Source organism: Elgaria multicarinata, chromosome 6, assembly GCF_023053635.1.
Source record: "Elgaria multicarinata webbii isolate HBS135686 ecotype San Diego chromosome 6, rElgMul1.1.pri, whole genome shotgun sequence".
NCBI lineage: Eukaryota > Metazoa > Chordata > Lepidosauria > Squamata > Anguidae > Elgaria > Elgaria multicarinata.
The window spans coordinates 2,664,355-2,690,988 of NC_086176.1; the positions used below are offsets into that span (position 1 = coordinate 2,664,355).

The 26,634-nt window shown below is 44.6% G+C and overlaps 1 protein-coding gene across 2 annotated transcripts in view; it reads left to right on the forward strand.

Annotated features, from left to right (window-relative positions):
- Positions 1-26,634, forward strand: part of KAT6B (lysine acetyltransferase 6B) — a 221,996-nt gene that overhangs the window by 187,329 nt on the left and 8,033 nt on the right. For both annotated transcript variants that reach the window (XM_063128836.1, XM_063128837.1), the window contains exons 15-16: positions 1,303-1,602; positions 7,341-7,641. In XM_063128836.1, the coding sequence (XP_062984906.1) occupies positions 1,303-1,602; positions 7,341-7,641 (601 nt within the window). The remainder of the gene's footprint in view (positions 1-1,302; positions 1,603-7,340; positions 7,642-26,634) is intronic.

Sequence of the window (26,634 nt, forward strand, 5' to 3'; positions counted from 1 at the left end):
ATAGCTACATTAGTGTAAATAGCATTAGTAATGTCAGCCAAGTCAGGTTCTTTCCCCAAGGACTTGCAATCTAAATAAAATTGGATTGGGGAGATGATAGAAGTGAGGCAGGGAAGAGAGGCAATGGAGACAAACTAGAGGAGATGAATGGGAGCAAATCCACTTAGGCTTTGTTTCAAATGCAGATGACTTCTTGTTAAGACAAAGGCCTCATGGAAGAAGTGGGTTTTGAGCTGGAGTTCAAGGAAAGAGAGAAAACTGGCACCAAGTAATCTTAAAAGAAAACATCTGGGCAGAAGAAGCAGCAAGAAGAATGGGCAGAGTAGTTTAAAAGAGCAGAGGGGAAAGAAAGGAGCAAGGCCATATAGAGATGTAGAGTGAAAGACAAGGAATTAATGCTGAATGTAGACAGGAATGGGAAGCCTGTCCGAATGGTCTGAACAATGAGAGAGGTGAATGATTTTATCAGTAGACTTCTGGATAAAAGTGAGAGGACTGGAATGTGACAAGGAAGGGCCAGAGAGGAAGAGGGTGAAAATCGTGGCGCCACAATCTTTGTAAACCACCTAGAGAGCTTTGGCTATGAGGCGGTATATTATTATTATTATTAATAATAATAATAATAATGAGGAGGAGGAGGAGGCCAAGGGTTTTAGCCAAAGGGACAGGGAGAAAAGGCTGGACTTTTGAGATGGGACATTGACAGATTGTGTATCGGGGGAAAGGAGGAGGAGCAATCCAAGATAACGCCAAGGTTCTGTGTCTTGTTAAGCAGATGTTAGGACTGAACTATAAATTATAGCTTTATGTTTAATTGAAGAGGCAAATAAAATGGCTTAAGCTAGTGAGCCCTTGTAGCATCTACTTGTTTCGACAAAATGATTGAGAGATGATTTGCAAACGTAGTATAGAATTTGTGGTGTAGGTGTAAAAGCTGTGTCTTACTGTTACATGCATGGTCTCCCATGAGGTTGAGTGCAAGGCTCAAAGGCTTTTGGTTCTTTTGCATTTATGAAGTTGTTCAATGTGCTGCATGTCTGAGAGCATGTAATGCAGTGCCAGAAGAACTAAAATCAATTTGTTGCCTCATTAATAGTGCTAAATATCCCATGAAATGCCGTCTTCTTTGGTTTGTTATCCTGATTGTTACAGAAGAGCACCAAGATGAATTGCTGAGATGTTTTGGGTAGCCTTCAGCACTAATCAAGCCTGAGTTATTGTAAGTTATCTTAAAGGCGAACTTAAAAATAATGGCTAGGTGCTGTTTCGGTGACTCATTATTTTATCCTCTCTGCCCCTCAGGCTGAGCGACTGATGGAACAAGCTAGCTGCTGGGAAAAAGAAGAGCAAGAGCTGTTCTCCACAAGAGCGAATAGGCAATTGCCTGCAAAAATGCAATCTAAAAACAAGTATTTGCGGCCTACAGAGAATGTCACCATAGTAGCAGAGCGAGGACAATCCACAGATCCTCTAAAAGAGAGCAGTGGGGAGGAAGAGGAGGAGGGAGAAGAAGAGGAAGAAGAGGAAGAAGATATGGACGGGCATCATCAAAATTCTCCTCCAAGGCTGGCAAAACCCCAGTTGCTTGCTATCAAGAGAAAGGTCAGTTGTTTAAAAATTGGTGCAGACCCTATTGTTATTTATTATTTATTAATTTAGAATATTTATATACCGCTCCCCATTGAAAAATTTCGGAGTGGTGTACAAGGTAAAATGAAAATAAAAACAGAATAAAAAACAGTTAAAACAAAATTTAAAAGAAGCAAAAACAGAAATCCAAGGCTGCATGTTAAGGAAAGGCTTCTTGGAATAAAGATGTTTTCAGGAGGCGCCGAAAGGAGTACAAGGTTGGCGCCTGCCTGACCTCCAGAGGCAGGGAATTCCACAGGAGGGGCGCCACCACGCTGAAGGCTCTTCCCCTGGTGGATTCCAATCGGAGGATGGATCTAGGTGGAACCACCAGGAGCAGGCCCTCAGATGACCTCAGTGACTGGGCAGGTTGGTAAGGGAGAAGGCGCTCTCTCAGGTATCCTGGTCCTAAGTTGTTTAGGGCTTTGTACACAAGTACAAGAACCTTAAACCTGGCCGGGTAGCGAATAGGCAGCCAGTGCAGTTCCCTCAGCAGAGGAGTTACATGCTGGAAAGGGGCAACTCCAGACAACAGCCGAGCTGCAGCATTCTGCACTAGCTCCAGCTTCCAGAGCAGCTTCAAGGGCAGCCCCACATAGAGCGCGTTGCAGTAATCCAATCTTGAGGTTACCAATGCCTGTACCACCGTGGTCAAGCTATCCCTGTCCAGGAGAGGCCATAGTTGGCGGACTAACCGAAGATGGTAAAAGGCACTCCGAGCCATGACGGCTACTTGAGCCTCCAACGACAGAAATGGGTCTAAGAGTACCCCCAAACTACGAACCTGTTCTTTCAGAGGCAGAGTAACCCCATCCAGAACAAGCAATGAGCCTGTCTCCCGGGCTCGGGAACCACTCACCCACAGGGCTTCCATCTTGCCAGGATTCAGTCTCAGTTTATTGGCCCTCATCCAGCCCATTACTGAGTCTAGGCACTGGTCCAGGACCTGCACAGCCTCACCTGATTCAGTTGTCACAGGGAGATAGAGCTGCGTGTCATCAGCATATTGATGGCATTTAGCTCCAAATCCCCTAATGACCGCTCCCAACAGCTTCATATAGATGTTAAATAACATTGGGGACAAGATGGTGCCCTGCGGCACTCCATAGCTCAATTGCCAAGAGGCCGAGGACTGATCACCCAATGCTACTCTCTGAAAACGACCCTGTAGGTAGGACTGGAACCACTGTAAAACAGTGCCTCCGATGCCCATCCCACAGAATCGATCCAGGAGGATACCATGGTCGATGGTATCAAAAGCTGCCGAGAGATCGAGCAGGATTAACAGGGTTGCATTCCCCCTGTCCCTCTCTCGATAAAGGTCATCCATCAGGGCGACCAAGGTTGATTCAGTCCCGTAACCAGATCGGAACCCAGACTGGAATGGATCTAGATAATCAGTATCCTCCAAGAGTGCCTGCAGTTGCTCCTTAACTGGATTCAGGATTAAATCATGAATAAGAGAGGTCTTATTGCGGACTGACCTGGCATTAAAGAGTAGCACCACAAGGAAGGAAGGCTCAGTGGATGAGCTATCAGAAAACTAGAGGAGGAGGGTAGAAGGGGAACAGTGTGAAGACACCTGAAACCCGTTCTACGCTGATGTTGCAACCCCTTCCTCCTGCCATATCTCCTTCTGCCCCAAATCACTGGAATAGTGGCTCCCCCTCCATGCGTCCCTGCATCAGGGCTTCCCAAAAACATCTTTACCCACACCACCTATGCACTCACACACCATTCAAACCCACACTCAGTCATACAAACAACACAGTCACATTTCTCACTTGTGGTAACCAGCCACTGGTCATAGATGGACATCAGGCTACTACCAACTAAGCGATAAAGTGCTTTCCCCACACACACACAATCTCCCTCCCTTAGTAACTGCTAATTCTACTACTACCTGATGTGTGGCCACACTCCTCCCCCTGGCTCTCACACAGGGGAGCGTCCTGCTTCAAGTACCACAGCCTCTCACTCTGGGCAGATGAAGCAGCTATAATAGGTGAAGCCCCCAACCTCTGCCTCTCACTCAGGGTGGGGAGGACACAAGAAGTAATTATATCATTTCCCATGAGATCCCTGCTCTCACTAAGAGAAACTCTTCTCACTCAACCAAGGTAATGGCTAAAGAAGCAGCGAATTGACAGCCCAGGGAAGAGAGAGAAACAGAGAATCACCCTCACCCTCATGGCATCCCGAAGGGGCAAACCAAAGGGGCGCACTTCAAGCCTCAAGGTCTCAACAGGCTTGGAGACAGCCCTCTTCTGCCAATTGGCTGGAGAGAACCTTGGCAGTTGGCTCCACTCGGCAATCAATGGAACTGGGAGGTGGGCGGGGCAGTGGCACAAGCAGCAGGCTGCTGTGGATGGTAGAGCAGTCCTCTCCCCCAGTTCTCTTCTCTCACCAGCCCTGAAGTCTTCCCAGCCTCGTGGCAGTGTTAGACAAAGGTTCTTCGCCCAGGGGCGAGATCTAATTAGCCCCAAAGCACGACTCTACTTTCACAACGACAGAGGGTTCAAAAAGCGCTTTATTGATTTAAATCAAGATCTGAGCTCTAAAAAGGCGAGTGGTCAGACAAAGAAATAGAAAGTTAAGTACCCTTATATAGTTAGTGTCTGGGCTTTGCCCAGTGACAGTGTTAGCCAATCAGAACATAAAGTTTAGCATAACAGTTATCTTGCTCTGTATTCCTTTCATCTTACAACAACCAACACTGTTCCTTTGTTCCACATCAACATTGACCTTCCAGGCTGGAGCTAGAAGTAACTGTTTTTGTTAGATAAAGGGGGAAACAAGCTGACACCTATGGATAGATGTGACTTCTCGCTTGCTGTGAAATGGCTGCAATTCTACTTCCTTTCTAAAATGGCTTCGCTTTGGCTAACATAGCTCTCTTTTTTCTAACAGCAGGGCAGTTCATATGCTCTTCAAGTCTCAAGGTCTCAACAGGCTTGGAGACAGCACTCTTCATCTTATGTAATGATGATTGGCTAAAGTCTATCTGTACAACTACACTCAGAGTTTTTGACCATTTAAAATTTTCCACCTTTATCATAAATGTCTGCCATTGCTGTATTTCATAATAGGTTTTATTCCCTTCGGTGTGTTACCATTAAAATCAAGAATTAAACATTGCCCTCTACTGGTTGCAAGTGATGTTAATTGAAATGTATTGGCCAGTACAGTTCTGATTTTTCTTTTTCTTTTTTGCAAACCAGGTCTGAACCAGGTTCAGAATCCTGGTCTGCAGTGTAGTAGAATGAAGAGATACAAATAATAGGAGCCAACTAAATTTTCTGGGAGCCAGCCCTGGGATGCAACTTTTGTATCTTATGCCAATCATAAATTAGCCCTGGCCATGAACCACCATCTATTTCTAGTCTTGGCTGTTCTTCCCCTTGTTCTGACCTAAAACCCTAGTTCCCAACTCACAGTTGCAAACAGCTTAGAATCTCTATTTTCCAGTAATTGTGTATCGCAGGGTTAGAAAAAATCTTATGGAAAAACTTAATTCCTGCAGCCATCCTCCCACCGAACATGCATTTTTTCCCAGTGATAATGCTCTGTTATTTTTTACTTTAATGGAATACAGTTTAGTAACTGGAAGATCTGAGTGGCTTACAGTGAATACCCTACACGGAAGCAAATTCCCTTTTCATTTCTGTTTGAAAACTTCCATTTTTTTGAAATTAAAGTTAAATATATTTTCTGTATTTAGAAAATACTTTTAAATGTAAACATACTGTGGACTATTATTTTCCTTTTCCTGCATTTTATGTTTCTCACAGAATGATGTGTGTAAATTAGCAGGATGTGTAAATTAGCAGTAAATTAGCAGCTTCATGTCAATGAAGCTGCCACCATTTTCTTTGAGGTTTTTTTTGCTGCTGACCCTCCGGGTATAAGCAGAGGTACAAAGAAAAAAGTTACTTCCTATTGTGGAGGTGGGGCAAGATTTAAAAACAGTATTTCTAAACTGGTGGTACTGGTGGTACTGCAAGTCCGAGATGTAGGCTGCACAAGGAGGAAAGCAGCAGAGAAGGGAATGTTAAACCATTCAAAGTAAATTGAAGGTGGGTCAGTATACTAAATCAGTGGTTCTCAAACTCCACCCCCCTGCAAGCCACTTAAAAATTGTGGGTTGTCTGAACACACACAGAGCTCATATTTAATAACTTTTGTATCTTCAGCAATATCAAAACCAGTGCAATTAAAACCAGTCCACTGAATAGTGCCCCCTTTAACTGGTAATTTTTAAGGGGGGAATTAATAGACTGCACCAACATTGTATTATGAAAATCACAGGCCCTAGGCCAGGGCTTTTTATGATCAAGACAACCTCACTCTCTATCACAGAAAAAATAATAAAATCGTGCCAGGCCAAATATGGATATTATTGACTGTCCTGCTACTTTTCCATGGACCACCTCAACTGAGCTCACAAACTGCCAACATGTACCACAGTTTCAGAACTTCGGTGCTAGATTAAACTGCTACCAGGCACTGAATATTCTCTTATGCCTTTATTTGTACAGGTCACTTACAGAGCAATCCTAAGGGCCCTGGGAGAGCATTCCAGGGACCATAGGATTGCTTGTAAAGTCCTTCCGAGGTTGGAGACAGCGCTCCAACCTTGGAAGGGGGAGTTGGAGAGCCCAACACTGACCCTTCGCAGCTGGCATGGAGAGGAGGGGAGGGGGAGTGAAAGTTTGGTTAGAGGCTTGGCTGAAATATAGAACCTGGATTTTAAAATGTTTGATATGATGGGCAGGCAATTTTTGATGGGCAACTCATTGAAAGAATAATTCCATTACTTCTTCCCTCCCCATGGCCCTTAGTAAATTACTAGCTTTTATCATAGTCTCTTTTACCTGGGGTCTGAAGAATTGTTCTTCCTGCCCTATGCATGCAGGGAATGAAGGATGCAATTTTGTGTCCTTCTCCCGCCAGGTAGGAAAAAGGTTCCGTACGTGCTCTTTCCAGCTGCCAAAGAGCTTTCATATAGCTTTAACCTAAGAAAGAGCTACAAACTTGAATCATCAGACGATTGTCAGATTTAAAATGTAATTCAATATCTCCTGACTATGAACATTAAAATTATCTATCTTTAAAGTATAGCTTTAGTTGACGTTTAGTATTTCTGCCCTGAATGGCAGCCAAGAAACATTTTAAATAAATAAAAAATAAATATTTACATTATTTAGAGATTGTTAAATTGAGCGTGAACCTTCAAATTATATATACATATCAGAAAAGAAAACTAATTGAAATGGTAGCTGTAACTAAATATATGACACCTTGAGGCCATGATGATGATGTTTTGGCACCAGTAGATGGGGTTACCTTAATCCAAATAGTTTCTGAATGCCCCAAGAACTGTGGCAAACAGTTCTTGGGGCATTCAGTGAAGTGTAGGGCAGACATTTTAACATTTTAGTAACGGCTTCCTAAGTACATTGGAAACTTCTTCCGAGATAACTATGTCAGTGGCAGAGAGATTGGGATTGAGACACGATGAAGGGGGAACGTATGTAGAAGAGCTGGCTGGTAAATGTTATCGGTTCTCTGCTGGCTGGCAGAGAACCGATAACATTTGAACTGACAGGCAGATGAGACTACCATGAACATGCATCACAAAACCTGGCAGGTTTAGCAAAACTGATGTTAATTCTTCTGCCCAACTTTCACATTTTCCACATTATTTTTAGAGACCTTCCATATTGAAAAAGAAAAGGGGTCGTAAACGCAGAAAGATTAATAGCAGCGTTACAACGGAGACCATTTCTGAGACCACCGAAGTTCTGAATGAGCCATTTGATAACTCAGAAGAAGAAAAGTCCACGACACAGATGGAGCCCATTTGTGAGATAGATGGAGAAAACGATGAATTAAAGGGTGGCATTGAAACCGTTTTCCAATGTCAGTCTGGAGAGAAGGAAGAAAACAAACAAGAGCAAGACGAGCAAGAGAAAGACAATCACTGTTGCCAAAATGATGCTCCATGCAGAGGTGAGTGCAGTGTGGCTTTAGGCTGCAATTCTGGGCATGTAGAGCACTGAGCTCACACAGAAGGTGAGACTGTTAGCATCTCAAATTACTATTCATGGTTTGCTTTTATAGGCATTGTAAGGATACAGATTTGCAATAACATTTGTTGTTGTATTCTTTACGGTTTAAATAACCTATAGCTTTGAGGCCTTTTCCTGCTTTCCTGCTTTCTTTTCATTGTACTTTTTTTTTTATTAGCCAAATTAATCTTCATGGTTCTTTTTAGTATTCTGTAACTGATTTTCCAAATTTTGTTTCAATGCTTGGCTCTTCCAATTCAGAATAAAATAGTTCTCCTTCTGTGGATTGGAGGGTATCCTGGAGAGCATAACAACTTTCTTTGGTCTCTGGGAGTAGGGCTGGTCCAACCATGAATTCTTTCATCTTCCAGTTATCAACCCGTAGTCATCAGGGGAGCATTTTGTAATTTTTATTTTTTGCTCTGCTACTTTCTTCACCAGAGAGGTTGAATGGACTGCCTCTTCCCTGGCCTTAGCTAGTTTGTCTGATGATTCAAGTTTATCCTGGGATCATCCCGGGGTCGTCCCTGCCTGCTCCCGGGATATCTTGTGTGTCATTTACATAAACACATGTAAATAAACCTTAGGTCTAGCTAATTTTTGTGAACCGCCCAGAGAGCTTCGGCTATTGGGCGGTATAAAAATGTAATAAATAAATAAATAAATAAATAAAGGCCTCTGTCTGTCTGTCTGTCTGTCTGTCGGTCACTCTCCGTCCATTAGTCTCTTTCCCCTATCTTCTCCAGAAGGGAGTTGGTAAGTAAATGCTCCATGCCACAAGACTAGCACAGACAGAGGGAGCCATATGGCAGCAACAGTCAGGTAAGATAACAGTGTGACTTGGGTGCAGTAAGCATGTGAGTCACAGTCCATGAAGTGGCCATTTCAATGGCCAAGAAAGATCACTGGTGAAGCACATTGGTTCTAACTCAGAGGAGTGTGATACAGCTAATGCCGAGCACTTCATGCAGAGAATGTCCGTGTGTCAAGTGATGAGGAATGACAGCTCTCATCATCTTAGGTTCAGGCTTGTCCCACACACCTGGAACAAGCCTAATGTTCAATGCAGTGAATTCTCTAAGCTCTCCCACTGCTTTGGTTATGAGTGCAGGGGCATATCAAAAGAGAACTCAACTGCTCTTATATGGAGAGCTCCATTCTTTTTCTTATTTCAGCCTCATCAGCTATCCTTGGGTGTTTGTTTATTAAAGTCATAGGGTTGGATCCAGATTTCTGCTGGTTCAACTGGGCTGGTGGAAGTGGACTCCCTCCCCCCATCCCTTCAGTCCCCTCCAGTCTCCTGAAAATGCTACATAGAGCATCAGAAGGCCCTGCTAAATAGGGTTAGCACTGGTGTCGTGGGATGCCCAAAAATCAGGCAGACAGTCCTTATATGAGTAGATTTCTTCTCTTACAGAAGGCTTGTGGAAGACAGATTCTGGATTCAACTCTTGTTGCCTGTTGGAGCATATCTGAGGCTTCCAGGAATCCATACATAACAACACATGGACAGTCTTCTCATTCCATCTTCCTCTTGATTCTGGGGTCTTTAGAACATTCAGATGACAGTGAAATACTGTTTATACTGCAGTTTCCACCTATGTGGAGACTAGGCATGTGCTCCGCTCCGATTAGAAGCGCAGAAGCAGGAGCGAATTGGCCTGCTCCGCCTTGCCCAGAGGCGGAGTAGAAGCAGACCGCGGACCCCTAGAAGCAAGGCAAAGAGAAGCGCCTATTTTTCGGAGCTCCTCTTTCAGGCGGACCGCTCCGATCACCATCTTGAAACATTTCGCCCATAGATAACTGGGTTGTTTTTGAAGCTATCGTTCTGAAAATTCTTGTGCTTAGACAGTCGTGGATGGGGGTCATTTTGAGACTACTCTCACCTCTCTGCGTCGTGTGGGTCGCGTGCTATATTTTTTTAAAAATCGGGTAAATGAACATTACAAACAGGGACAGCGTGGGTCAAACGGCGGTTTTCGCCCATAGGATTGCATTGCAGAAAAGAATCGGGGATAACTGGGTTGTTTTTTAAGCTACCGTTCTGAAAATTCTTGTGCTCAGAGAGTCGTGGATGGGGGTCATTTTGAGACTACTCTCAGCTCTCTGTGTGGTGCGGGTCGCGCGCTAGAATTTTTTAAAAAACCGGCAGGAAAAATACCTTTTCCGAAGGGCTGAGGGGCAGTCAACTCCCGGTCATGATCACATGATCCCAAAGTTGGAGGAAGGGATAGGCAAAACGGGTAACTTGGGATTCTGGGAAACTTCTCTTTCTTAATCTGAACGGACTTTTCCCCGTGTTTTTTAAAACAGTAGCCCCACCAAATGCACAAACACAACCTGAAATCATATACTAAGCCAATAATAAGAGAGCACTGCTACCCACCCTAAGTTTGGGAAACAACTGAAAAGATGTGGTGCAAGGGGATGAGCTCCCCTAGGGCATCTCATTGTGGACGTGCCCCCACTCTCTCCTGTACTTGGAAGGCCATCAGAGCCTTCCAAAGAGAGTAACCCGGTGGAGCAATGCCTATCATGAGTTGAAGTGACAGTTCTACTTCTCTTAGTGGTGGAGCGATACCTATCATGAGTTGAAGTGAGCGTTTTACTTCTTAGTGGTGGAGCAATGTCTTTCATGAGTTGAACTGACAGCGTTGCTTCTTAAAAGACTGGTCACTACTAGGACCAGTCAAATTGGCAGCTGCTTCCCCCTCCCCCGGGCACGTCGCCCTATTACTGGTAAAAGACAGATATAACCTTTTTTAAAAAGTTCTTCTTGTTGTTTATTCAGCAACACTGCTGCTTTTAATTCCACCCCTCCTTCGTTTATTTATTTATTTATTTATTCCATTTTATATGCATTACTGGCTTATCCTTGGCTCACTTCCTTATGCCCCCAGAAATGCCAGCTGCCTGCCTGCCTGCCTTCCCTCTCTCCTCCCCTGCCCGCCTTGCAGGGATGTTGTGTGTGTCTGGCTTTGACTCAGGGGAGAAGTCCTTCCTGCGCTCACTTGGAGTTTTGGAAGTTCCAAATCCATTTTTCAAGTGTGGAAGAAGATTTCATAGGTTTATCTCTACTCCCCAATTCATGGCATGTTGGGATTTCCTTTGAAATGGCCCCATTGAGAGGTCTGCAGGTTTAAACCCCGCCAAAAAACAGGGGATGATGGGACTGCCTTGAGTCTCGGCGTGCGGCGTATGTATCCCTGGATAAGCTGTCATGGTGGTGAGTTTGAGGGGTTTTTTTAACGTGCAAATTGACGGAGCTATTGGAAAGGGGTGTGAATGGGTGTTGGATTTTCATAAATTCCCCAAAAATCAGGGGATGATGGGACTGCCTTGAGTCTCGGCGTGCGTATGTATCCATGGATAAGCTTTCATGGTGGCGAGTTTGAGGTTTCTAATGTGCAAATTGACGGAGCTATGGAAAGGGGTGTGAATGGGGTACCCGATTTTCAAAAATTCCCCAAAAATCAGGGGATGATGGGATTTCCTTGAAACATGGCATCCATGTGGACACGTGGATAAGCTATCATGGTGCCAAGTTTGAGGTTTCTAACGTGCAAATTGACAGAGCTATCGAAAGGGGTGTGACTTAGGGTTATGGGTGGTGCGTTAGAGGTTAGAGCCCCGCCAAAAATCAGAGGATGATGGGACTGCCTTGAGTCTGGGCGTCCATGTGGACACACGGATAAGCTGTCATGGTGGCGAGTTTGAGGTTTCTAACGCGCAAATTGACGGAGCTATGGAAAGGGGTCTGAATGGGGTGCCCGATTTTCATAAATTCCCCAAAAATCAGGGGATGATGGGATTGGCTTGAAACTTGGCGTGCGTGTGTATACGTCCATGAGGTGTCATGGTGCCAAACGTGAGGTTTCTAACTTGAACAGAAAAAAAGTTGTTTACTTTTTTAGCTTTCAATGCAACCCTATGGGGGGGAAAAACGGAGCTCCGATCCGGATCCGGAGCTCCGAGCGGAGTGGAGCGGAGTGGAGCGGAGCGGAAATGGGCGGAGTGGGGGCGGGGCGAAGTGGCCTGATCCGAAAATAGCGGATCTGGAAGTGAAGCGGAGCGGGGGGTCCATGCACACCCCTAGTGGAGACTCCCTTCAGCTGGTACCATAACCCTAGAATCATAGAATCATAGAATAGCAGAGTTGGAAGGGGCCTACAAGGCCATCGAGTCCAACCCCCTGCTCAATGCAGGAATCCACCGTAAAGCATCCCTGACAGATGGTTGTCCAGCTGCCTCTTGAATGCCTCTAGTGTGGGAGAGCCCACAACCTCCTTAGGGAACTGATTCCACCGTCGCACTGCTCTAACAGTTAGGAAGTTTTTCCTGATGTCCAGCCGGAATCTGGCTTCCTTTAACTTGAGCCCATTATTCCGTGTCCTGCACTCTGGGAGGATCAAGAAGAGATCCTGGCCCTCCTCTGTGTGACAACCTTTTAAGTATTTGAAGAGTGCTATCATGTCTCCCCTCAATCTTCTCTTCTCCAGGCTAAACATGCCCAGTTCTTTCAGTCTCTCTTCATAGGGCTTTGTTTCTAGACCTCTGATCATCCTGGTTGCCCTCTTCTGAAGACGCTCCAGCTTGTCTGCGTCCTTCTTGAATTGTGGAGCCCAGAACTGGACGCAATACTCTAGATGAGGCCTAACCAGGGCCGAATAGAGAGGAACCAGTACCTCACGTAATTTGGAAGCTATACTTCTATTAATGCAGCCCAAAATAGCATTTGCCTTTCTTGCAGCCATATTGCACTGTTGGCTCATATTCAGCTTGTGATCTACAACAATTCCAAGATCTTTCTCGTTTGTAGTATTGCTGAGCCAAGTGTCCCCCATCTTGTAACTGTGCATTTGGTTTCTATTCCCTAAATGTAGAACTTGGCATTTATCCCTATTAAATTTCATTCTGTTGTTTTCAGCCCAGCACTCCAGCCTATCAAGATCACTTTGAAGTTTGTTTCTGTCTTCCAGGGTATTAGCTATCCCACCCAATTTTGTGTCATCTGCAAATTTGATAAGCGTTCCCTGCACCTCCTCGTCCAAATCATTAATAAAAATGTTGAAGAACACTGGGCCCAGGACTGAGCCCTGCGGCACCCCACTCGTTGCCTCTTCTCAGTTTGAGAAGGTTCCATTGATAAGCACTCTTTGAGTCCGATTCTGTAGCCAACTGTGAATCCACCTAATAGTTGTTCCATCTAGCCCACTTTTAGCTAGTTTGTTAATCAGAATGTCATGTGGTACTTTGTCAAAAGCTTTGCTAAAGTCAAGATATATGACGTCCACAGCATTCCCACGGTCCACAAGGAAGGTTATCCTATCAAAAAATGAGATCAAATTAGTCTGACAGGATTTGTTCCTGATAAATCCATGTTGTCTTCTAGTAATCACTGCATTGTTTTCAAGGTGCTTACAGATTGACTTCTTTATAATCTGCTCCAGAATTTTCCCAGGGATGGATGTCAGACTGACTGGTCTCTAGTTCCCAGGTTCCTCCTTTTTGCCCTTTTTGAAGATAGGGACAAAGTTAGCCCTCCTCCTTTTTCTTTCCCTTTCTAATCCTCTTCCAAGAACCGGGAGGATGGATGAGAAAACTACCTGGCCCCCAAAGTTCTTCAGTTTCCTTCCCAGAACTTCAAAGTCTGAAATGATTTCTTCGTAGCTCTGCTCTGCTCTGCCCTCCCCATCTTGGTGTCACCGTTTTCACCTATGGAAAGTGTTCGTCAGGATAGTCAGTTATCTAAAAATTATGCAGGTACAGAGATCTCTGAAAGCAGAGGTGAGAAACATGCGCCACCAGATGTTGTTGGATTGCAATTCCTATCTGTCCTAGCCAGTATAATCAATGCAGAGCCATGATGGAGTTGCAATCCAACAGCATTGGATGGCCACATGCTCCGGATCCCTGTCTTAATGCATAAATGATGTTACTAGTATATCCTCAGGGAACAATGATTGCATACATAGAGAGAATTCTAAAGGCCAGGTTCTACTTCAGCCCTTTACTGATGCTTTATCTACCTTACCAGGAAGGTATATGTACGTAACAACTTTGTCCCTCTTTCCATAACTGTGGGTCCACGCGAGTAGAGTTACTTGCAGAAGTTGATTCCCTTCTTGTGGTTCAGCCATTCGGTCAGATTTGTTAAATGCACTAGTAATGCTGGTACAGTGCTTTTTGGGGCATTCGATCAGCAGGTACATTCTACAGAAAAAAAGACAAGACTAGCTGATGTGAGGTTCCTCTGGAGAGAATGAGCTCCATCATACTGAGGGTTAACACGCTCCCTACCATCATTTCTCCACCAGTGTTTTCATTCCTCAGTTACTTCCTCTTTCAAAAGAGGAAGTGAACAAGAAGCATGAGGCCCATTCAGTTGGCTGTTCTAATTGCGCTGCTTCTCCTGCACACAGCAGGAGAGAGCAGCAACTTCTGGGTTTAAAATATATCGGACTTTGTGGAGAGGTTTTTGTCACACAAGGAAGGCCAGAAGGGGCGGAAGGTGCACGGGAGGCAGACGACATCATGGGAGGGACCTACAAAAAATCCGTGAGTGCCCAGTAATGAGTGTGCAATAAAACCCTTGTAAGATGGAGCTCAATAAATGTATGGAAATCCTACAGTAACAGGTGACTCAAAAATGTATGTAAGGGTTAACAGCAGGGTTGGCAGTCCCCCCCCGCCCCCCCCGCCCCTCGATGGTGAAGCTTTTGATGGCAGCACACACCTCTTACCTTCCTTTGATTGTAGTGGACAGGTATAGCAGCAGCAGGGAAAAAAAGCTGTGCTAACTAGCATTGTGCAAAATTCTTTGATCAATTTATTTTTGATCATTCATTTGTGGGGGAGGGGGTGAAAAGTAATTGCACTCAAAAATTCTGGGAAGGAGTGAGGATTTTGGAGAAATTTCTCTGGGTGCAGGGCTTCAGGGCTTATCTTACTGTAAGCAGGTGGCAGAGGGGTGCGTGTTCCCTTTCTTTTAGCATTCCCCCCACCCCTTCTGTCCTTCAGGCACTCCGCAGGCAGCCGCACTGGAAAGCTGTAAGGGAGGGTGCCCCAGCTAAGTCTCCCAGGGAGCCTTCCAAAAGGTCAAGCAGCCGGAGAGTCTGCGAGAACAAAAATGAGGAAAATTGGTAAAAGAAACATCGTGCACATCCCTCCGCCACCTCCTTCCAGTACAGTAAGCCCTGAAGCCCTGCACCCTAAGCATTTTTTCCAAAATTCTCAACTTCCCAACAAACGAGGCAGAAAAATGACTGCTGCTTTTGCAGGGAAATGAAGAGGTTACAAAAGGTGGCAGTTTGGCACAGCGCTAGTTTTAAACAAAAAGCACCTGCCATTTTAACCCCCAACTGAGGCTACAATGTAACATTACTCTGGAGTGATGCTATGTGAAGCCCCCAGAGGCATTGAGGGGAATGAGTTCACCAGCCAACCAGACTCCCGTATTGAGATGTGTCGTGGACCTGGGTGGCTGCTGCTGGCAAGGTAGCAGTGGGCCCTCCTCAGGGTTAGGGCTGTTGGCTAGTGAACTACCTGATCAGAAAATGCCAGTATAGTCCTAGGGCATAGACTAGTGGAAGACCGGAGGCTGAACAAAGAGGCCACCCCATTCATAGGAGGTGAAATTTTGAGACGTTTTGTTGATTTTCAAGTATGTACATGGGAATTTTAAAATGTTTTTGGGATGCTTCTCTCTCTCTCTCTTTTACTTCTACCTGTGGCAATAGGGACATTTTTGTTTTAAAGTTGCCACCAGCAATAAACACCCAAATAAACTTTTGAAAGTCCCTTCCTTGCCCCCCCCCCCCAATTCAAGCTGACAGTGGAGCCCTGCCCTGCAAGGGAGGTGTGGCTTGAAAACTGAGCTCAGCCATTCATAGATGGCCTTTAGCAATTCATTTCAGGGGCAGTCCCCCAACATAAAGTTCCCCAGATGTTCGTGGAAGAAACCAATTATTCAGAGCCGTTCTTATCTGGTTTCTGACTGGGGTTTGATAATACCACTGCCTTGGTTGCCTTGGCAGATGACCTACACTGGGAAATGAAGTGGAGTGTGTGATCCCATTGCTTTTCTCTGCATTCTCAGTGGCTTTCAGTAACCATCAACAATTATATCAGTGTGGACCGTCTTGTGGAGATGATGCTAGCAAGGCATTGCACTCAGGTGGTTTCAGTCAGTCCTGAAATGGTCTCAGGAGGCGCTGCTGAGAGGCAGCTTGTTCCACCCTTTGGTGTGCCACAAGTTTCCATCTTTTCTCCCATGCTTTTAGACATCTACACGAAGCTGCCAGATAACATCTGCAAGTGGTTGGGACTGAAGTGTCATTCATCAGTATGCAGATGACACACTGCTCTACCACTCATCTTCAACATCTGATCCTAGAGAGGCAGAAGAGTTGGTAAATTGGTGTCTGGTGTCAGTTGAGTGAGTGAGAGTGAAAAAGTTAAAACTTAATCCAGATAAGAGAGAGGTGCTGTCAATCAGGGATCCTGACAATCTGGGAGACAACATGAATTCCCTTTTTCTAGACGCTTCAGACCTTTACTGATGCTTTATCTACCTTACCAGGAAGGCACATGTACGTAACCCTCTACATCTTTGTCCCTCTTTCCATATCAGTGGGTCCACGGGTGTCTCTTTCCAAGTTCCCTGGCAGATCCAGGTCACCATGGACATGAGCCTCTCCCTTAGAGGGGTCCATTTCCAGGTGTTATCAGTAGATTGCCTGTGGTTTGGGGGTAGAAGCTATCCATAGCATCAAATGCCTCATGCTTTGAGCAGATGAGAGGGGAGGCACTGCTTTTCAATACCCTTCTCAGGATATTCTCCTCCAAAGAATTTTGGACTTGTCTGAAATATTGCTTCTCTTAAACGGACTGGAGGATATTCTGTTCCACCCATTTTGGATTGGTCTACTATGTGTGAAGAGGAGTCTAGGGTTTTTTTTGGTCTTCCTTTCACAGCTCACATTAAGCTTAGTTCTGAGTCCAAGTGATTCGCTTTTCTCTTCAGTACATTCAGTTTTTCTTCCTAGTTGGAGATGAGTGTGGGATTTGTAGTGCGGCACATCTGAAGTGGGCAGTTTCGGGAACACTGCAATATCTCCTCTCTACCCCTCCCCCCCCCCCCCGGTGTCCCGCATGATAAGAGTTCAATGTCCTGCTATGCTGCTGCTTGGGCTTCAAAGACAAAGCGACTATAGGCTGCAGCTATTGATTAAAGCCGACTTACCCCACTCTTTCAAAGGGGGCCTGGATTTGCTCTCGCCTTTAAAACCGACATTCTTACCCCGCTTTTTCAAAGGGGGCCTGGATTTGCTCTCGCCTTTCACCTCGCTCGCTCCAACAACAAGAAGTCCCGGGGGGAGAGAGGGAGAGGGAGAATTTTGCTGGGGTCCCAAGCATTTTTCTGCTTAGCAGGGCTGCGCCAATTCCAGGCGTCCCATGGCTGAAGGTGGTGGCCACCGCCGCCAACCCCCGCCACCGTGCTCAGCCACTAAGTGTTTGTGCCGGCTGGGAAGAGCCCACAGCGGCGCTGGAAGCAGGCGACGGGTTGCGATTCCCAGGGCCTGCGGACCAGGCAGGCCATGCTGCGCCCCTCTGAGATCTGCACGCCCTAGGCCGCCGCCTTATTCACCTATATGGTCGCGCCGGCCCTGTTCACAGCTTTCTTACCCTTGTGGTAGCTGTTAATTAAAGAGCTCTCTCTCCCCCCTAAGTTTCTGCCAGCTGCAGCAAACTGGAGGGGAAACTCTTTGTATGAATAGAGGGGAACTCTGGCTGATCAGCCCTGCATCCAGAGGCTGTTGGGGAGGACCTATCCTCTCCAGACTATCCTTTAGTCTACTGAAGAGGATGAGCACTCATGGTTAGTCCAGTCGTCCAGTCTATGTAAGAGTCCAGATCATGCTTGGCCTAGATGGTCTTGTCAGAAACTGGGGGAAGTGCACATGCAGCCTTCATCCTCAAGAGGGAGGGAAGGGAAGCACTCTGTGCATGCCCAGAAATAAGCTCAACGAAGGGGAGCAAGTAGGTGGGCCAGCCTTGACCCATCTGTACAGACTCCTGAAGGAGCACTTGGTGGGCAAGAAGTGCAGTCCGGGGCAGTCCTGTCAAGTCTTGGCTGGAGCTGGGTGCATCCACTGACAGATGTTTACTTCCCCTCCTTCTCAGTACTACTCCTCAATCCTCTGTCGGAGATCAGCTTTGGCAATGAGAGGAGGGAAGCGCCTCTCAGAGGACGTGGGCACCTGAGGGCCCCCAAAGGTATGCTGGGAGGTGTAGCACTGACATGTAGAGTGGCTGATTTAAAATAAAGTATGGGTGAGCAAACCAGGTTTGCTCAATCTCTCAATCCTAACTCAGCTCCCACTTTTCCGACCTCTCACTAACTGTCTTTGTTCTCCTTCTACCTGACTTTCCCCAACTGCCCCTCACCCCACCCACCCTTCCATTCTAGCCTCAGCCATCAGTCATTCCTCCATTCACTCTTCTGTTTCAATAGTAAAGTCAGGCTTTTACATAAAAATCATAAAGTTTGTTCAGTAATTCCTGCATCTCTCTTGGAATGTTGTGGTTTAGTTATAACCTGAGGTGGGTAAGGGAAACACAGCATAAAAAAATTCATCAAGTTAAAAGGCCTTGGAAAATATATATATATTTAAAAAATCACTTGGCACTTAAAAGCCATTACTGCAGTCACTAGGCAAGCCTGCCTGGGAAAAAGAAATCCATAAGCAGGGTGCCACAACTAAGAAGTTGTCTCCAGTTGTCTTCCACCACACCTCAGATGGTGTTTAAAGATTAACACATTATTCAGGGACCTAGGCTTGTGTCTACAACTCCCAGCATGCCTTGGGTGAGAGGGAAGATTTATCAGGGTTTGGCAGCCATCATCAGGAAGTGGCTCACCATCCTGGGCCTGAAGGGTGAGTGCCTGGGTTGGCTGTCTAGGTCACTAGGCACCATCAGGAGCAGAACGGAAGGAGGTAGCAGCTCTGGGCAACAACCAAGCTACCTGTGAGCCAGCTGGTCAGCTCCCTCAAGGCCTACCTATGGACACTGATTGGACTGGCTCAGCCAGACTTCACTTACCATGAGCCTCAGCGGCAGAATTCCCATTGGCAAGTCGGGCACTGCAGATTCAAGGCAGTCCTGGCCATGCATTGGGAGAGAGAGAGAGAGAGAGAGGAAACTAATTTAAAGTTACCTCACAGGCCTAGGATTAGCCTACCTTGTCATGATGGTAAGAGAGGAAAAAAAGAAATGAATTCCATTTGTTTATAGGTTAACTCACAGGACAAGCACCGGCCTGCTACTTTAAGATGATTATGTTGCAGACATCTATCTTAGGGGGCCTGAGCAATGCTGGGAAGAAACTTGAAATTTGGTATGTTGATAGGTCTGGCTGTACAACGTACCAAAAAAATGTAAAAACATGAAATTTTGGATTAATGAATTTAATAAAAACCTGAGGCTTATGAAACCTCGTGTGGCGCAGAGCGGTAAAGCAGCAGCAGTTTCTGCAGCTGAAACTCTCCCCACGGCCTGAGTTCGATCCCAGCGGAAGCTGGTTTCAGGCAGCCGGCTCGGGTCGACTCAGCCTTCCATCCTCCTGAGGTTGGTAAAATGAGTACCCAGTTAGCTGGGGGAAAGGTAATAATGGCCGGGGAAGGCAACGGCAAACCACCCCACGATAAGGCCTGCCAAGAAAACGTCAGCAAAAGCTGGCGTCCCTCCAAGAGTCAGTAATGACTCAGTGCTTGCACGAGAGGTTCCTTTCCTTTTCCTATGCCTACAACTCCCAGCATGCCTTAGGTGGAACTTCCAAGAGTCTTCTCTTGCCACCAAACTACTATTATTCCTTCAGGACATTCCATAAATAAAATTTCTTCAGCAGAACTAGGATGACCATGTGACAGGAAAAACCCGGGTTTGTCAGGATTTTTGGTAACAAATCCCGGAACAGGGGAAATTATGAAATTTGAAGAAAAAACAGAATTTTACCCATCTTCCTGAACCAAAGGGGAGCTCTACTTTAATGGGAATTAACCAAAATGCGTATAACTCCATCATTTTTAAAAATAAAGACATGAAACTTGGCATGATGGTAGCTTTTAGTAATACCAAACTTGAATCAGATCCATTCATATGTTGATTTTTTAGAATTTTTTTAATATTTGAGGTTTTAAAACTATTATTTTAAAAACTCATTTTTAAAGATAAAGAGATGAAACTTGGCACCATGATAGCTTTTAGTTAGGGCTTTAGCCACACCAAGTTTGAAACAGATCCGTTCATCCATTGATATTTAGGATTTTTTTTTTAAAAAAAAGGTTTTAAAATTATTATTTTTAAAAATGTTATTTTTAAAGATAAAGAGATGAAACTTGGCACCATGATTGCTCTTAAGAAGGACTTTAGCTATGCCAAGTTTGAAGCAGTTCTGTTCATCCATTAAGTTTTAGGATTTTTTTAAAGTTTGAGGTTCTAAATTTTTTTTTAATTAAAATTTTTAAAGGTAAAGAGCTGAAAGTTGGCACCATGATAGCTCTTAAGGAGAGATTTAGCCATGCCAAGTTTGAATCAGATCCGTTCATCCGTTGATTTTTAGGGTTTTTTAAAGTTCAAAGATTTAAAATTATTGTTTTTAAAAACCACTGGAGCCATATCCTTCAAACTCAGGTTGTCAAACCTCCTCTTTAGGGTCTTGCACATTGAGCAGTTTCAGTCCTTGGCAAGGGGAACTCCAGTCTTTAGGTAAGAAGTGCTCAGGAAGCAGGGCACCTTTCCTATTGTAGATTTGGTGGGCAGTCGGGTACCTAGAGCTCAGCAGAGGCATGGTGTCCACAAATCAAAATGTGGGACAGGAGGGGTCAGTCAAAGCAGCCCACAAGGAAAAACAGAATGGGCCAGAGGCCTTTTTCTCAAAGTTCCACATCATGGGCAATGAAGGGTCATCCTTGTTCTTGAGAGTTTTTCTCTAAGGATGACCCTTCATTGCCCATGATGTGGAACAGTGAGGTGCCAGTCTAGAGAGAGGCTCTCTTCTTTGCAGATGCCTTTTTGCTGCGGATGTTGGAACCTGGCATATCATTGCTTTGCTTTGCTACCGCTTCCCTTCCACTTCACTTTGTACACTTGTGAGCTAGGCTCTGTCTGCACCACTGGGATGCAATGCAGAACATTTAAAGTGCATGTCAGAGGAAAATAGATAGATTTGTGGCTTTGGCTGGCTGACATATCTCTTAGAGACAGAGTTAGACTGAAGACACAACTCAGTGATGGCTGTAGCTGAGCCCTGAGAGGCTGCTGTGCCACACAGAGCCTTTTTAAGAGTGTCTCAATGTTGGTGCGGGCAGAGGTGGCTGGCGGTGGAGTTTTTTTAAAAAAAAACAAGAGTCACAGATGCGACCAAGCTATAAGCTGTCTCCCTAGCCCCAGCCACAGGGTATAAGTGCACACCCTGGCTGGACCGTTGGGAGACTTTGGCAGAGAGAGGGAGTGGGGGATTATTTGAGGCTGGAGATGTTGGCTGGCTGGCATAAGGCAGAGAGAGGCTGAAGGTAACCCAGATGCACCTGTAGCTTGGCCCTGAGGCTGGCTTGCCACCCAGAGTGTTTTAAAAGTGCATCAGAGTTGAGCGGTTGTGCAGAAGGAGAGGAGGTGGCTGGTGGCAGAGATTTTTAAAGTATTGGGCAAAAGGTGGGATATAAATATAATAATAATAATAATGATGATGATGATGATGATGTAAGAGTCACCAGACATGACCAAGCAATAACCTTCAATAAGCAATAAGCAAAATACACACGTTTTTTTTAAAACAATTGAAATTTAAAAATAAAAATCCAGTATCAAACCCCGTTAACAACAGCAGCAGCTTGCAATGAGTGAGGATACAGTCAGAAAAAATATTTGAGGGAAGGGGAGAATGTGTCACATAGAGTATAGGAAAAGCTTCAAAGTACAGCAAAGCTACAAAGTAGGAGTAAGTGAAGTTAATTTCAGATACATTGAATGCCTCACTTCTTTATTTCAGTGATTTTAACATTAAGATATTTATTTCTTTATTTATTTATTACATTTTTATACCGCCCAATAGGTATAGAACAGATTTGTCTAAAATGTGTGCTGTAAAATCAGACATGTGACCAAGGCTATGTTCGGGTGCTGGACACAACCCCTGGGGGCTGACCATGTTGTCCTCCTTTTTTGTTTCCAAAATATGGTCACCCTACTTTATCCTCTGTATGGCTCCATAGCAGTGGCATAATGCCACCAGCACCATAAGTTGGTGGGTTGACCATTTAATTAAAAAAATTAAAAGTAAAAAGTGCCATTGTGTGTCTTCAGAGCACAGGTAAAAGACCAAAGTCACCAGCGGCCTTGACCATCCTGGCTTTCTGCCAAAACCTGTTAAATGTAGATATTATATAGTAAATTAGGCCAATAAAATATTCTGTGTTCTGGCTGCTTTCCTTTTTTCATAATAATAACTTCAGAGCACATGCATTCAACAGTTCCCTGCGTCCACTGAAATCTGCTTCCGTACTATGTGTTATTCAGAGATCTGGGCAGTGCTGGGTGTATTTTCTTTATTTATTTATTTATTACATTTTTATACTGTCCAAAAGCCGAAGCTCTCTGGGCAGTTCACAGAAATTAAAACCATAATAAAACAACCAATAGTCTAAAAACACAAATACAAAATACAGTATAAAAAGCACAACCAGGATAAAACCATGCAGCAGAAATTAATATAAGATTAAAATACAGAATTAGAACAGTAAAATTTAAATTTAAGTTAAAATGAAATGTTAAGATACTGAGAAAATGAAAAGGCCTTCAGCTGTCGACGAAAGGAGTACAGTGTAGGCGCCAGGCAGGCCTCTCTGGGGAACTCATTCCACAACCGGGGTGCCACAGTGGAGAAAGCCCTCCTCCTAGTAGCCACCTGCCTCACTCCCTTTGGCAGGGGCTCACAGAGAAGGGCCCCTGTAGATGATCTTAATGTCTGGGCAAGTACATATGGGAGGAGGTGTTCCTTCAAACAATCTGACCCCAAACCATTTAGGGCTTTGAATGTTAATACCAGCAGTCTGAATCGGGCCCGGACCTGGACTGGCAGCCAATGAAGTTGTAAAAGGACTGGCATAATGTGATCTCGCCAGCCAGTCCCTGTTAGTCAACGGGCTGCCCTGTTTTGTACCAGCTGAAGTTTCCGGACCGTTTTCAAAGGCAGCCCCACGTATAACGCATTGCAGTAATCCAAGCAAGAGGTTATCAGAGCATGGATAACTGTAGCTAGGCTATCTCTGTCCAGATAAGGGCGTAGTTGGTATATCAACCTAAGCTGATAAAAGGTGCTCTTTGCCACTGAGTTCACCTGTGCCTCAAGTGACAGTTCTGGATCCAAGAGCACCCCCAAACTATGGACCCGACCCTTTAGGGAGAGTGCAACCCCATCCAGCACAGGACAAACATCATCTCGCTGGACAGATGACCTCCATCTTGTCTGGATTGAGTCTCAGTTTATTAGCCCTCATCCAGTCCATTACCATGCCCAGGCACTGGTTCAGAACAGCCACTGCCTCACCTGGGTTTGATGAAAAGGAGAGGTAGAGCTGGTAAAACATATTTTTAGGTTTGCATCCTTTTTAGTTGGTAGAAAGGGTGTTGTTTGTCCTAATTGTTTTTGAAGTTTAGATGGCTGCTCAGGCCAAGGCATGATGGGAGGTGTAGGCATTTCAGGTAAAACAAAAAATGTGGTTTATCATGGAGCTCTAATTTAAAATACAGTTTTTATTAACAAAATTTTCCATTTATTCTAACAAAACAATTTACTAACTCAACCAAACTAAAACAACAACAACCAACCTAAAGATGAACAAGTTGCAGAGAAGTTTATTATTTATCAAATAAGTGTTATAAATATTATTCACGGGCCCGAGCAACGCCGAGCATATCAGCTAGTTTACTATAAGTTTTGAGTCTCCTCATCAACTTGAATAGTATCTAGAGGAACTGCTAGTTTAAACTTATTTATTACATACCAGTAGCTATTCAAAATGTACTCTGACTTATTAGGGCTTCCATGGAGATCATCTCTGTGTGGAAAAAGCATGGGCACGGACATGGGTAACTACAAATCCACAGAAAGAGTAGGCAACATTACCTGTTATGTGTACCCATGGCAAAATAAAGTCATGCGCCTAACTCCGTATATAATAATGGTCATTATTTTGCCCAGAAGAAAAATACTGCTCCACTTCAGTTTAATACAACTACTTAGATTATACGTTGGATGCTAAAATGACAAATGACTTAAGTGCATCAAAGATTTTTTATAAGAATAGAAAAGATAAACACTAAAGCAATAGTTGCTTTTTCCTAAAACCGAACAGCTTTGTGAATCTAGGCAAAATTATCCATTCTCCTTTTCTTGTTTCTGTGAATCTTTCTGTTACCAGTATTATAGATTATGTGTGTGTGTGTGTGTGTGTGTGTGTGTGTGTGTGTGTGTGTGTGTGTGTATTATATCTTTATTGCATATTAGCCACCTGGGCCATTCGCAAACAGGTAAAACAATAACATACCCACCGCGAGCTTGCCACAAGCCAGCGGAAGTGCTACGAATAAGAGTAACTAGGATAACAATCGTCCAGGTTATATTTACAGTGTTAACCAACATATAATATTGGATATTAAAATTAATCGTTTGAGACAATCAGTGGTTCCCGGGCCTCCATCGCCCGGTGTACAAATTTCGCAGTCCTAAAAGATATATAATAGTCTGTACCAGCCAAAAGAGTAAGGACTACACCTTTAGAAGTCATGAAATTAAACCTGGGAATTAAAGGCTCAAGGTATTGTTTCCTCAGCTCCGCATACCTTGGGCACTCAGCTAGGAAATGAATTATATCCTCGGCTTTAGGGCAACCTGCTGGGCAATCTACATTGGTGCTAGGGTGCTTTTTAAAGCGTGCCTTCCCCTCCATCAGCAGGAGGGAATTTAGCCTGCACCGAGTAAATAGCCATCTCAGCTCTTGTGGCATTCCAGAAGTTAAATATAGGGGAGCCTTTCCCGGAGCAGTAATGATACTCTTATAGAGCCCATTTGAGCGGCTCACTTCGACCGCTGCCATAGATGACTGAATATCACAGTCATACAGCCTTCTGGCAATCTCATCCTTGGCCCCGTCAAACCCCCTCGTAAGGAGGAATGCTTGCGAGAAACCCAATTTGGAGATGGAGTGTCTCATCCTGTCTGCCCATGAATCCTTCCCCATATCGTCATATGTGGACAGCACCAACGGAGGGGCCAGGTGAAACACTATCTTTAACCAGAAGGATATAGCTGCTTTTAGCATCAATGTATGGATTGAGAGACATGCAGTTTCCAGTCGGACAATATCCTTAGATGTAGATCTAGGAACTCCAAGGGTCCTGGATAGAAATTTGTGCTGTACTACTGCTAATGGTGTGATATCTCCATGGGCCCAAATGGGAGCTCCATACAGAATCTGAGGGAGTAGTTTGCTTTTAAGCAGTTGTAACAGTGGTGCTATCCACTGTCCTCCTGCTCCAGCTGCGAAGCGAAAAATGGCATTAGCTGTTACATTGGCCGCTGAGGCTGCTGCACCCAAATGCTCAGACCAGGATCCGGAGCTTTGAAAAGTTACACCTAAGTATTTATATTTATTCACCTGATCAAGAGGGTGACTGTCTAACTGCCAATGATATACTTTCCTCCTTTTCCCAAAAACTAAAATTTTGGTTTTATCATGATTAATCTGAAGGGCTTCCTTCTTGCAATATACGCTTAGCGCTCTCAACATCCTGCGCATCCCAACTTGCGTATGTGATAGGAGAACAGCGTCGTCTGCATACAATAGCACCGAAATGTTCCTATCCTTTAGGCGGGGTGGGAAGAAGTTATGACTAGTTAGGGTAGGGACAATATTTTTTATTATTATTATTATTATTATTATTATTATTATTATTATTATTATTTATTTATTTATTTATTTATTTATTTAAATATAGATTGAATAAAAGGGGAGCTAGCAGGCATCCCTGGCGAACTCCTTTATTGGTAGAGATGGGGTCTGATAGATCACCGTCCGCGGAGGATCTCACGCATAAGCTAGAGTTTTGGTGCAGCCCCTGTATTCTCCTGAGTAGCCTCTGGTCAATGTTTAAGAGTGATAGCCTCTGCCAAAGGCGGGGACGGTGTATAGAGTCAAAAGCTGCTTTGAAATCTACAAATGCTGCGAAAAGTGAGTGATAAGGAGGGGCTGTATATTTCCCAACTAGATGTTTTAGTAAGAAGCAGTGGTCTATTGTAGATCTGCCACTTTGAAAACCTGCTTGTTCTTCGGCCAGGAGGTTTTCTCCAGCCACCCACAATTCCAACTTATCAAGAAGATGTCTTGCGTATAGTTTGCTGGAAATATCCAGCAGGCTAATGGGGCGATAATTTTTAGGCTCTGACCTGCTCCCTTTTTTATAAATGGGCACCACTATTGCCACTGACCAATCTTTGGGAAATTTGCCAGATCTGTTGATTGTAGTAAATAGGGCTGCCAACACTGGTATCCACCAGTGAGGGTAGTCCAACAGGAAGTCTGGTGGGATACTGTTCCTCCCCGGGGCCTTACCCCTCTTTAGCTTTCTTATCAGGGAGGCTACTTCTTCACAGGTGATGGGGGCCCAGCTATTCGACAGCAGATCTTCCTCTTGCAGAGGGGGTAAGCAGGCAGACTCGTCATAAAGGAGCGATCAGAAGTGGAGTTCCCATTCCTGAGTGGTAATAGCGGTATCCATAGTGGGGGTCTCAGAATGTCTTATAGTTGAGATAAGGTGCCAGAATCTGGAGCTGTCGTTGCTTTCAAGTGCTGAAGACAGTTCTGCCCATTTC